Source organism: Mustela nivalis (assembly GCF_964662115.1).
Source record: "Mustela nivalis genome assembly, chromosome: 2".
Classification (NCBI taxonomy): domain Eukaryota; kingdom Metazoa; phylum Chordata; class Mammalia; order Carnivora; family Mustelidae; genus Mustela; species Mustela nivalis.
Genome location: NC_139021.1, coordinates 149,849,553 through 149,861,855, shown reverse-complemented (window position 1 = coordinate 149,861,855; position 12,303 = coordinate 149,849,553). Strand labels below are relative to the sequence as shown.

The 12,303-nt window shown below is 39.2% G+C and overlaps 1 protein-coding gene and 1 long non-coding RNA gene across 15 annotated transcripts in view; one reads left to right on the top strand and one right to left on the bottom strand.

The window, feature by feature from the left end:
* ZNF239 (zinc finger protein 239) overlaps positions 1 to 12,303 on the bottom strand; it is a 103,895-nt gene that overhangs the window by 76,610 nt on the left and 14,982 nt on the right. For 10 of the 11 annotated variants that reach the window (XM_082721804.1, XM_082721806.1, XM_082721805.1 and 7 more), the window contains one exon: positions 8,685 to 10,523. The exons of the other annotated variant lie outside the window; for it this stretch is intronic. In XM_082721804.1, coding sequence (XP_082577930.1) covers positions 9,032 to 10,270 — 1,239 coding nt within the window. In that variant the 5' untranslated portion in view covers positions 10,271 to 10,523 and the 3' untranslated portion in view covers positions 8,685 to 9,031. Of the gene's footprint in view, positions 1 to 8,684; positions 10,524 to 12,303 lie in introns of those variants that run through there. 11 annotated transcript variants of the gene reach the window in all.
* The window catches only part of LOC309860183, an 84,668-nt gene that overhangs the window by 60,579 nt on the left and 11,786 nt on the right, over positions 1 to 12,303 (top strand). The gene's annotated exons all lie outside the window — the stretch shown is intronic.

Here is a 12,303-nt window from a genome sequence, read left to right as displayed (position 1 = left end):
TTAGTGATAAGAAGAAATGGCATGGCCTTTTCATACTGTGAAAAGACACCTTAAGGGACCTTAAGTGTTTATTACACTAAGTGAAAGAAGCTAATCTGACAAGGCTAAATATTGCGTGGTTTCAACTACATGACATTTTAGAAAAGGCAAAATTATGGATACAGTAATAAGATCGGTGGTTGCCAGGGGCTGGAGAGGAGGGAGGGATAAATAGATACAGAGGATTTTTAGAGCAGTGAAACAATGTCGCATGGTACTATAATGGTGGATATATGTCATTATACATTTGTCAAAATCCATAGAATTTAAAACACAAAGAATGAACCCTAATAAAAACTGTGGACTTTGGGTGATAATGATGTATCAAGTAGATTCAACTGTAGCAAATGCACTCTGCTACTACAGAATGTTGATAATGGGGGAGGCCATGCATATGCTGGGCCAAGGGGTATTTGGGAACTTTCTGTACTTTTGTTCAATTTTGCTGTGAACCTAAAACTTATCTAAAAAGTAAAAGTGTATTAAAGACAATAAAATCGGGGTGCCTGGGAGGCTCAGATGGTTGAGTATCTGCCTTTGGTTTGGGTTGTGATCCCAGTGTTTTGGGATCGAGTTCTGCCTCGGGCTCCCTGCTCAGTGGGGAACCTGCTTCTCCCTCTGCCTGCTGCTCTCTCTGCTGGTGCTCTCTCTCTCCCTGACAAATAAATAAAATCTTAAAAAAAAAAAAAAAAAAAGACAATAAGGGCGCCTGGGTGGCTCAGTGGGTTAAGTCTCTGCCTTTGGCTCAGGTCATGATCCCAGGGTCCTGGGATGGAGCCCCGCATCGGGCTCTCTGCTCAGCAGGGAGCCTGATTCCATTATCTCTCTCTGCCTGCCTCTCTGCCTACTTGTGATCTCTCTCTCTGTCAAATAAATAAATAAATAATTTTTAAAAAAAGACAAAATCAAGGTAAAATTTCTAGATTAACAAAAACAGAATTTTTGTTGCTAGCAGATCTGCTTTACATAAGATACTAAAGAAAGTAAGATTGAAAGAAACTGGTAGCACATGATAACTTGAATCCACCCTCCCAAAATCAGCAACACTGGAAAAAATTCTCATTACCTAGGAACATATAAAACACAGTATAAATATTTTTTCCTATGTTTTTAAAGGTTTTATTCATTTGCTTGGAGAGAGAGAGAAAGTGGGTGGGCAGGGAGAGGGAGAGAGTCTCCTGTGGGGCTCAGTCTCACTACTCAAAGATCATGACCTGAGCCAAAATCAAGAGTCAACACTCAACCAACTGAGCCACCCAGGCGTTCCCCCCACCCCTGCCACCTCCCTTTTCCTATTTTAAAAATTGACTTAAAATACAGTTGTTTAACAGTAGCTGTTGAATTGTATTAAATATCACATGTCATCTGTATAAGTCTATAAAATAGGTCTTTCCTTGCTTTCCTTACTTCCTTAAAAGTTCTCAGGGTGCCAGGGTGGCTCTGTTGGTTAAGTGTCTGACTTTTTTTTTTTTTTTAAGATTTTATTTGACAGAGAGAGATCACAAGTAGGCAGAGAGGCAGGCAGAGAGAGAGAGGAGCAGAGAGCCTGATGCGGGACTCGATCCCAGGACCCTGAGATCATGACCTGAGCCGAAGGCAGCGGCTTGACCCACTGAGCCACCCAGGCACCCAAGTGTCTGACTCTTGATCTCAGCTTGGGTCTTGATCTCCAAGTTCTGAGTTTAAGCCCTGTGTTGAGATATTAAAAACAAAACAAAACAAAACAAAAGTCCTAAAATGGTATCAAGCAGTAATCTGTATGGTTAGTTTATAACATAAATATGTATAACAATAATAGCACAAAGAGGGACGGAGTTCCTCTATTTTACTGTTTTTTTTTTTTTTAAGATTTTATTTATTTACTTGACAGACAGAGATCACAAGTAGGCAGAGAGGCAGAGAGAGAGAAGGAAGCAGGCTCCCTGCTGAGCAGAGAGCCCGATGTGGGGCTCGATCCCAGAACCCTGGGATCATGACCTGAGCCAAAAGCAGAGGCTTTAACCCACTGAACCACCCAAGCGCCCCTATTTTACTGGTTTTAAATTAGTATAATCTGAAGTAGATTGTGATAAATTATGATGCATATTTTAGTTCCTAGAACAACCATTTAAAAAACTGAAAAATCACAGGATTAAAATGGTACACTAGAAAGTTCTTAATTTTTAAAAGGGTACTAAACGAGGAACAGAGGGGTGCCTGGGTGTCTCAGTGGCTTAAGCCTCTACCTTTGGTTCGGGTCATGATCTCAGGGTCCTGGGATCGAGGCCCGCATCTGGCTCTCTGCTCAGTAGGGAGCCTGCTTTCCCTCTCTCTCTCCCTGCCTCTCTGCCTACTTGTGATTTGTGATTTCTCTATCAAATAAATAAATAAATAAATAAATAAATAAAATCTTAAAAAAAATAAAGAAGGAACAGCAACAAAGACATAAGACGTACAGAAAAGAATTAGCAAAATAGCAACATAATTTCTCCTATATTAATAATCTGTTTTACATTTGATGTTATTAGGCACATTAATAAAGAGCCAGTGATTTTTAGACTGGAAAGAAAAATCTCAACAATATCCAACTATATGCTGTCTTCCAAAAATACACTTTAGATTCAAAGATACAAATAGGTTGGACATAAACAGATGGAAAAGATATACCATAAAAACAGTTATCATAAAAGAGCTGGGGGGGTGGTGCCTGGGTGCCTTCGGCTCAGGTCCTGATCCCAGGGTCCTGGGTTCAAGCTCCACATCGGGCTATCTGCTCAGCAGGGAGCCTGCTTTCTCCACTCTCTCTGCCTGCCTCTCTGCCTACTTGTGATCTCTCTGTCAAATAAATAAAGTCTTTAAAAAAAAAAAGAGCTGGAGGGGCTATATTAATCTTAGACAGAATAGACTTTAAGACAAAAATGTTACTAGAGACAAAGAGGGATATTTTATAATAATGAAAATTTCACTCTAGAAAATGATGTGTGTCAAATAAATACATAGATTTTTTTGTTTCAAAAGTTTATATAATGGGGTGCCTGGGTGGCTCAGTCAGTTAAGGTCAGGTCATAATCCCAGGGTCCTGGGATCGAGTCCTGAATTGGACTCCCTGTTCTCCCTCTCCCCCTGATGCCGCATCCCTTACTTATGCTCTCTTTCTGTCAAATAAATAAAATCTTAAAAAAAGTTTATATAAATGTTGTCAAACTGTGTCTATCTTTATGCAGTTTGCTTTTTTTTTTTTTTAAAGATTTTATTTATTTATTTGACAGAAATCACAAGTAGATGGAGAGGCAGGCAGAGAGAGAGGAAGGGAAGCAGGCTCCCCACTGAGCAGAGAGCCCAATGTGGGGCTCGATCCCAGGACCCCGAGATCATGACCCGAGCCGAAGGCAGCGGCCCAACCCACTGAGCCACCCAGGCGCCCCTATGCAGTTTGCTTTTTTATTTATTTTTTATTTTTTTTTAAGAATTTATTTGACAGAGAAAGATCACAAGTAGGCAGAGAGGCAGGCAGAGAGAGAGAGAGAGGAGGAAGCAGGCTTTCTGCAGAGCAGAGAGCCCGATGTGAGACTCGATCCCAGGACCCTGAGATCATGACCTGAGCTCAAGGCACTGGCTTAACCCACTGAGCCACCCAGGTGCCCCTGCAGTTTGCTTTTTTAAAGTTAAATTTGTTTTATATGATTTATTCACATTGAAATATGCAGATATGGTTTATTTGTGATATTTTGATGTATACATAAATCAGAATGTTTTGTCCAGTTCAAGACTGATGAAAATTTATGTTGTTTCCAATGTTCCTCAATTTCAGAAATCATTGCAATTAACATTCTTATACATGTCTCTGTTTGCAAATGGTGGACAGTTTTTCCAGGGTGCACACTAGAATGGAATAACTAGCTGGCAGGATAATGTCAAAATGCTTTCTAAATGGGATGTCCAAATTTTATATTTTTATTTGCAGTATATGAGAGAATTCATGTTTCCATGCACGATGGCCAAAACTTGAAATTACTGGGCTTATGATTTTTGTAAACTGATGTTCATGAAACTCATTTTTGCTGGTTTAAAAAGATTTTATTTGTTTATTTTTTGGAGAGAGAGGGGGAGAGATCTTGCACTAGAAGGGGAAAGGGACAGAAGAAGCAGGCTTCCCACTGAGCAGGGAGCCTGATGCAGAGCTCCATCCCCGAACCCTGAGATTATGACCCGAACCAAAGGCAGACATTTAACCGACTGACCCATCTAGGTGCCCCATTTTTGCTGTTTTAATTGCATTTTTCTGAGTAGTATTAATGTGGCACATCTTTCATGTTAATAGGTCACTCTGCTTTTTTCTTCCATTAATTGCTTTCTCTTTAAGAATTATGAAAAAAAAGTCGCAAAAGTCTTCATAGATGTTCTGGATAAAAATCTTTTGTTTGCTATATTCTTTGCAAATATGCTTTTCCAATCTGTTCCTAATACATTCAATTTCACTTATGGGTTATTTTGTCAATGAGAAAATTTTAGTTGTAAAGTATTAAAATTTATATTTTTTCTTAGTTTTTACCTCTTAAATTTTTTTAAAATAAAAATTCTTTCCAACCCTCATTATAAACAAGTACATATTTCCCTCTAAAAGGATATTTTATGTTTTCATATTTAGGTCCTAAATTCATGTAAAACTTATTTTTCTATTTCACTTATGGTAGGAAATGCTAGTTTTCTTCCAAATGGAGAGTCAGTTGCCCCACCATCATTTGTTATATTACCTATGCCTTTTCTGGTTATTTTAATGCTTTCTTTGTTGTGTTCCAAATTACCATTTATTTGATGATCTGCTTTTAGGTTCTGTATTTTCTTCTGCTGGTTAATTTGTCTAGCCGTATACTAATAATAGACACTTTAGTAACTTTTAAATAAATCTCAATCTAATATTTTAAATATAAATCTTAATACATTTTTTAAAAGATTTTATCTGACAGAGATCACAAGTAGGCAGAGAAGCAGGCAGAGAAAAAGGGGGAAGCAGGCTCCCTGCCAAGCAGAGAACCCGACACGGGGCTTGATCCCATGACCCTGAGATCATGACCTGAGCCAAAGGTAGAGGCTTAACCCACTGAGCCACCCAGGCACCCCTAAATCTTAATAATTTTTAAACAAATTTATTTATCTTTTTAAGTAGTAGCCCAGTGTGGGGCTTGAACTTACAACCGTGAGATCAAGACCTGAGGCAAAATCAAGAGTCAGACGCTTAACCAACTGAGCCACCCATGTACCCTTCAATATAATGTAGCTATCTTTATTCTTGGTTTTCAAATTCAACTAACTACTCTTGTCCCTTTTCTCTTAATATATGAATTTTAGAATCAGCTTGTCAATTTTCATAAAAATCTGCAGACATGGACTCTGGACAAGGTTCTAGGCCTATTCCTGTTCTGGGATGGTACTAGAAATGGACCTTCATTTTAACTAATTTTGCAATAAATGTTGGAAATAAATTGCTTTACACTTATTTGGTCCTGATATGATACATGTAGCCAAACTACAAAACAGTCAGGAGTGGGCTGGAAGGACAGGATGGTATAAAACCAAAAGAGCATGTCAAAGGGAGCTTCTGCAGTGGAAAGAATCCCTACTTTGTATGGGTGGTATAATTCATTGCTTCATTTTCTTCTGGAACCCTGGGGGTTTTAGGAAATTCTTCTTAAGGAATACTTTGTTGTTTCTTGATTTGTGTAACAGCCTTCATAAGTTACCATGCACATAGCCAATAAAGAATCTTTACATTCTGTTAATTGGTGTATTTCTGTAAATCCTTTGACCTCCCTGATAACATCTTTGCACTGAGACAAAAATGCAAATTAGAGATAGAAGTTATATTGAGGGAAAGTCCCTAGATCTTCGTGGCCCTGGTTATTTGAGGGAGGGAAAGGAAGTCAAAGTGAAGGAGAGTATTCCAAAAATTCCAAGATGGGTTGACAGGCTATCTTTGACATAGGATCATGAACTTTTGCAACTGGAAAATGAGAAAATATTTATTTCAACAGCGGATTTCTTTTTCTTTTCTTTTTTTTCTACTTTCTGTCTCCTTCCATATAGTTTGGCTTAACTGAGAAACAGTTCTAGTTCAGAATGGCCAAGTTTTAAAATTTCTTGTTGATTCACTAAGATATACCTAAGAATGGCCTAGGAAGCAGTCATCTGGAAAAAGAAAAGAAAAGAAAAGAAGCAGCAAACTCATCTGAGACTTTGGAAACCATATTTTTGTCTAAGAGAACTTCGTATTGTATCCTGCTTTATGTGACGTATTTGTTAAATTTTCATACCCTTTTCCATTTATTTGATTTCATGATATACTAAAAAAAAAAAAAAAGATTTATTTATTTTAGAGAAAGGAGAGAGGGGGAGATGGAGGGGGAGAGAGAAAATTTCAAGCTGACTGGGGATTTGACCTCACAACCCTGGGATCATGACCTGGGTCAAAATCAAGAGTCAGACACCCCACCAACTGAATCACCCAGGTGACCCTAGGCAGAATTTATTAGACAGAACTACAAAAACTAAGATAAATTATTGCCCAAATAAAATAACCTTATGTGTTTATCACATTATTAGGCTCTGAAATGATCTGAGAAATGAAACTTCCTCCCATGTAACTGGGGATCTTTGATCTTAAAGTGGGTTAGTGCTGCTGACCTAACCCCTTTTTTTTTTTTTTTTTTAAGATTTTATTTATTTATCTGACAGACAGAAATCACAAGTAGGCAGAGAGGCAGGCAGAGAGAGAGGAGAAAGCAGGCTCCCTGCTGAGCAGAGAGCCCAATGCGGGGCTCGATCCCAGGACCCTGGGATCATGACCTGAGCTGAAGGCAGAGGCTTTAACCCACTGAGCCACCCAGGCGCCCCGACATAACCCTTTTAAACGTTCAATGTACTTTTAACTGGATTCTACCAATCTGCCTCTGTTAGTTTGTTCTTTGAAAGCAGTCAAGAAGTTGCCTGTTTTGATAAGTTTGTGGGGTTTACAGGTATCAAGATATAGCTTAAAGGCAGTTTGTGGTTATGTGTAAGAATTTGAAACAGAATGGTCAATATAAGTTTTCCAAGAGGTTAAATAAATAATCTCTATCTCTGTTCTGCTCTCAATCTCTGTCCCTCTTTCCGTCTTACTCTTCTCCCACTCTCCTGGGTCTGAAAGACTCTCCATCTTGATTCAGGGGTTCTCACTTTATCAAATTACTGCTCTTTATATTTTCTTTTCTTTTTAAAGATTTTTAATTCATTTATTTGATCCATGAGGGTAGGAGGAATTGAGAGGCATTACCCTAGAGATGCTGAAACAGAGTAACATCATTTGTGATACTGCCTTAAGGTATCCAATCAACTGAAGGCTATTATGGAATGCTGAAGGGTGGATGCTCAGTCACCGCCCTAATCTTCCGTATAGAATGCTTGCCCAGGGATGGAGTCAAGTATTCTGGAATGCTCTCTTAAAGAGAGGCATATGTCTTAATCTCTCTCCTTTATGCCTTAATAGAAATTAGCTGTTCCCCCAAAGTTAATGTATGCTTCCCTGTTATATCTATGTCCAGTTAATGGCCTCAGGTTAAATTGGTCAAGATGTATCAGTTACAATCCCACCTTCCCAAGCCAATAAATAAGGCATCCATATTTTCTCTACCATTTTTTAAAATATATGGATACTTGTTATTGGTGAAAAACTGGAATATTGAACACTGGGTAGACTCCTAAGAAATGCACGAGGAATCATTAACCATCAGTTAGAAAATGAGGGCTGCTATCACCTCCTCATTGTGTCATAAATTCCAATTTAGTTACGTACATAATCACTTTTCTACTCTCAACTATTGCTTGAGCTTCTAGTATTAACTTCTAGGGGATGAATGTCTAATGTAGTGAGGTGTCCCAGTTTCACACCCCAAGTGAATTATATGTGATACAGTGCATATTTTAAGCCTGATCATCCCAAACATATTCTCCAAAAGTTTTAAAATGTTTTTATATAGCTATTTTTATATAAAGTACTTTCAGCCAAATACAAAAATAATTTTATAAATAAGTTATATGTCATAGTGAGGCCTGAAGAGGCTGGGAGTGCTGTGAAAACAAGCAGGATTTGGGGGTACATCAAATATTAAAACAAGAGATAAGGCCAAGAAGAAAAATAATAGAAACTGTCTCTCCTGACTTGTTTTATATAGTATAAAATGATGAAGAAAATAAAGGAAAGGAGGTACTGAGGAATTAAATGCATTTAAATATATTTCAACTTCATTTGCTATGTTTGAACATGGTGTATGTACCCTACTTGGCTTTAGCTTGGCAGCAGGGGGTCATCTGAAGTGGTGAAATCTGGAAAAACTCCAATAGACCAGCGGCACCCAGGAAAAAGAACTACTTATGTTCCTGAGCAGCTGCCTCGAGGGGAGAAGGGTAGGGGATTCAACATCCTATAGTGTATGGGGTATACCACACAAATAGCTCTTCTCCACCTTCTTCTTGTGTAGCCACAGACTGTTGTATATTTTAAAATAAACACAACAAATTTCATGCCCTTAATATCTCCAACCACTCCTTCGACCTAAAATTAGCATGTGCAGTCATAGTTTAGTGAGGCTAATCAGGCCTGGAAGGAAATATGAAAAACACAAGTCACAAGATTTGAAGAGAAACCAGAGTTTCAATTTCTCAGATAATATGAACAAAGGGAAACATGTCCTACTTACACAAATAAAAAGTTCTTCCACTTAAAAATCTGGGTAGGACATGTGGTTCTGACAACGCTGGTTGAACTGCAAAGTACAGACATTTCATTCTACCCACATGAGGAACCGGAACAATCAGCTCATTGTATAGTATACAGAAAAGCTTGGTACTTAAATACTTTAACTGAATGATTTTCAGTGAGGGAACAGAAATGAGTAACTTTTACTATCTCTCTCCAGAGAATATAAAAGAATGATGTTAAAAATATTTAAGTCTTTACTCTATGAGCATACTGAAGATCTTATTTAATGGGATCTTTCCTATGAACCCGTTGGTGGATGTGGAGGTTGGAGCTCTGGCTGAAGCCTTTCCCACACTTGCTGCACTCATAGGGCTTCTCTCCAGTATGCACTCTCTGATGGATGAGGAGTTTTGAACTCTGGCTAAATCCCTTCCCACATTTGCCACAGTGATAGGGCTTCTCTCCAGTGTGGACTCTGAGATGGATGCGGAGATCAGAGCTCTGGCTGAAGCCCTTCCCACACTCATAGCACTGGAAAGGCTTCTCGCCTGTGTGTATGCAGCGGTGAATGTGAAGGTTTGAACTCTGACTGAAGCCCTTCCCGCACTCCCCACACTTGTAGGGCCTCTCCCCAGTGTGGACTCGCTGGTGGATGTGCAGGTTGGAGCGCTGACTGAAACTCATACCACACTCCCCGCACTCATAGGGCTTCTCTCCAGTGTGCACTCGTTGGTGGATATGCAGTTTGGAGCTCTGACTAAAGCCCTTGCCACACTTGTCACATTTATAAGGCTTCTCGCCTGTATGGACTGCATGATGAATGAGCAGACTCGAACTTCTTGTGAAGCCTTTCCCACACTTGTCACACTTATAGGGTTTCTCATCGGTGTGGACTGCTCGATGGATGAGGAGACTGGAGCTCCTCGTGAAGCCCTTCCCACACAGCTCACATTTGTAGGGCTTTTCCTCTGTGTGGTGTCTTTGATGAAGCAGTAGTTCTGAGTGCTCACTGAAGTCCTTACCACACTGACTACACCTGTGTAATTTCTCTGCAGGGTGGATTTTCTCACATGGATGACCATCTGAGCTGTTGTTATGTCTCTTCTCAATGTTGTAATGGTTACAGGGTTTCTCCTCTGTATGAGCTCTCTGATGACTACGACTGACCACTCGTGATTTCCAACCACAAACATCTTTGCAGTTACAGTCAAAGAGATCCAAAGACTCTTTCAATTGGCCATTCTGGCAATTTGCCTCACCAGTGACCAATGGTGAGACCAGTTCTGTTACATCAGACATAAGTTTAATTTGAAGGTTCTCTGAACAATGATCCATGGGAGGACTTTCTCCCTGCAAGACTTTTCTCTCAGTGCTTTCTTCAGTTACAAATAGACTTTTGCTTTTCTGAAGATCCTGGGGCTCATTTTTACAGAACGTCACTGAGGAGTCCTGTGTGGTCATTTGGCTTGGGACTTTCAAAGACAAATATTCTTCATTCGCCATGTTTTTTTTAATCATTACTTTGAAGAGTTACCACACTGCTCTTATTTCTGGAAATATAGAAGATGCCTGTCCCTACTTCTGATAAGGGGAAAAAATCTAGTTCAGGATTCCTGCATACTTCTCCTGGAAGATTCGCAATATAATCCCAACTCTGTTATTGTACTGACCATATCTTCTAAAATTAGCCAGCAGAAAAGCCCCTATATAATAGATCCATCCCTAAGTCCTTTCTCTTGAAGACTCTCCATAGAATTTTCATTCAAGTCTCCTAGGGAACAAAGAGAATTCAGTGATAAGAACACACAAAGAGTAGATTTCAAGATTTTATTTTTTTTTAAAGATTTTCTTTATTTGTCAGAGAGAGAGAGAGAGAGAGCACGCGCAAGCGTGAGCACAAGCAGGGGGAGGGGCAGAGGCAGTGAGAGAAGCAGGCTCCCCACTAAGCAGGGAGCCTGATGCCGGCTGAACTCAATCCCAGGACTCTCTCGGATCACGACCTGAACTGAAGGCAGGTGCTTAACTGACTTAACTGACACCATCAAGGTGTCCCAGATGAGAACTGTATTGCCTATTGCCTGAAGAGTTAATAACTGAAAAATGTTCAGTCTTGTCCTTATAGTCATATCCTTTGGGTTAGTGTCAGAAAGAGAAAACTTAGCTGTACAAGACATCTTAGCTTGTATAAGAACCTTGTCTTGCCTTTTAAGCATAGTCAATAAAAGTGTGTTCCCCTACCCTGCAGACGCTATGAATTCCACGTCCTTGTCACAAATAACATTTCATTTCACTTCACTATACTTTAATTAAATTTTTATTTAATTAATAACCCACTTTAATAGGTGCTGGGTAGACAAGGAAGAAAAGAGAAATTCTTTTGCTATTCAAGCTAGAGCTTACTGCGAAGAAAAAAAAATCAACAGTAGTAACACTCTAAGTGCAAAAACAGATGCATGCACAACCAGTCATGGGAGCACAGAGTATAGACTCGACCTGAATCTTGGGGAAGATTTCTGGGAGCAAATATAAGGGAGAGTAAAAAAAAAGTGAAAATGTAGAGAAAATCTGACATGCCCAGGAAAACTGTATGTAACTTCTTATGGAGGCTATAAAACAGGTGATAGTGGTAAAGAACGTGCCCTGGAAAAGAAGACTGGAGCCAGAACAAAGGGCTTTGTGTGTACTACTAAGGATTTAGGGCTACAACTCTCAGGGATTTAAAATTTAAGGACTTCAGTGGGGAGTGAAATGCCTGACTTTGTGATTATAAACACCACCAGAAATAAGCAAGACTTTAGGTAGTGAAACAACTGCTGCAGCAAATCAGAAGCAAAATGATAAAATGATAAGGATGGTTACGGAGAGAAAGGGAGAGATTCATTCTAAATCATGCAATGACTAAACTTAGAAGGAGGCGCCAGCAAGATCTTCAAGTTCTTTGCTTGATTGACAGTATGAGGGTATAAATGGTAAGACAGGCTGGAGCTGGGAAGAGGGAACCAATAAACACAAACTTTGTCTTGTTTAATTTGTGGTGCTGGTAGAACATTCTTGAACTGTTCAGTAACATGGGTCTAGAACTCAGAGAGAGAGAGAGCTGGGCTAGGAATGCAGATTTTAGACTTACTAGTATGTATGTCAGTCAAAATAATTAGAGTGAATATCTTAATATGACACTGAGATGACAAAAAAGAAGTCCACAATAGTCTTGGAAAAAAAGAAAGTTTGCAATCAGCAGAATAAAAATGTTGAGGAACTCCGAGATGATGAAGAGTAGGTGGATGACAAATGATGGGGTAACTAGAAAAAAATCCAAATGCACAGCTCAAATCACATACAGAAGGCTTCCAAAAGACTAAGAGAGCTTCTCAACAAAGCCTAGAAATGCAAATTCCAAACTCAGAACCAACAACTATAAAAAGAGGTTGATTAATAAAAACAGGTTTATTAATTCACATTAGGCCTTTCTTTCTCTTTCCTTCCCTCCCTCCCTTTCCTTTCTTTCTTTTCTGTTCACTCACTCATTCATTCATTCTATTCAAGTATCTCTT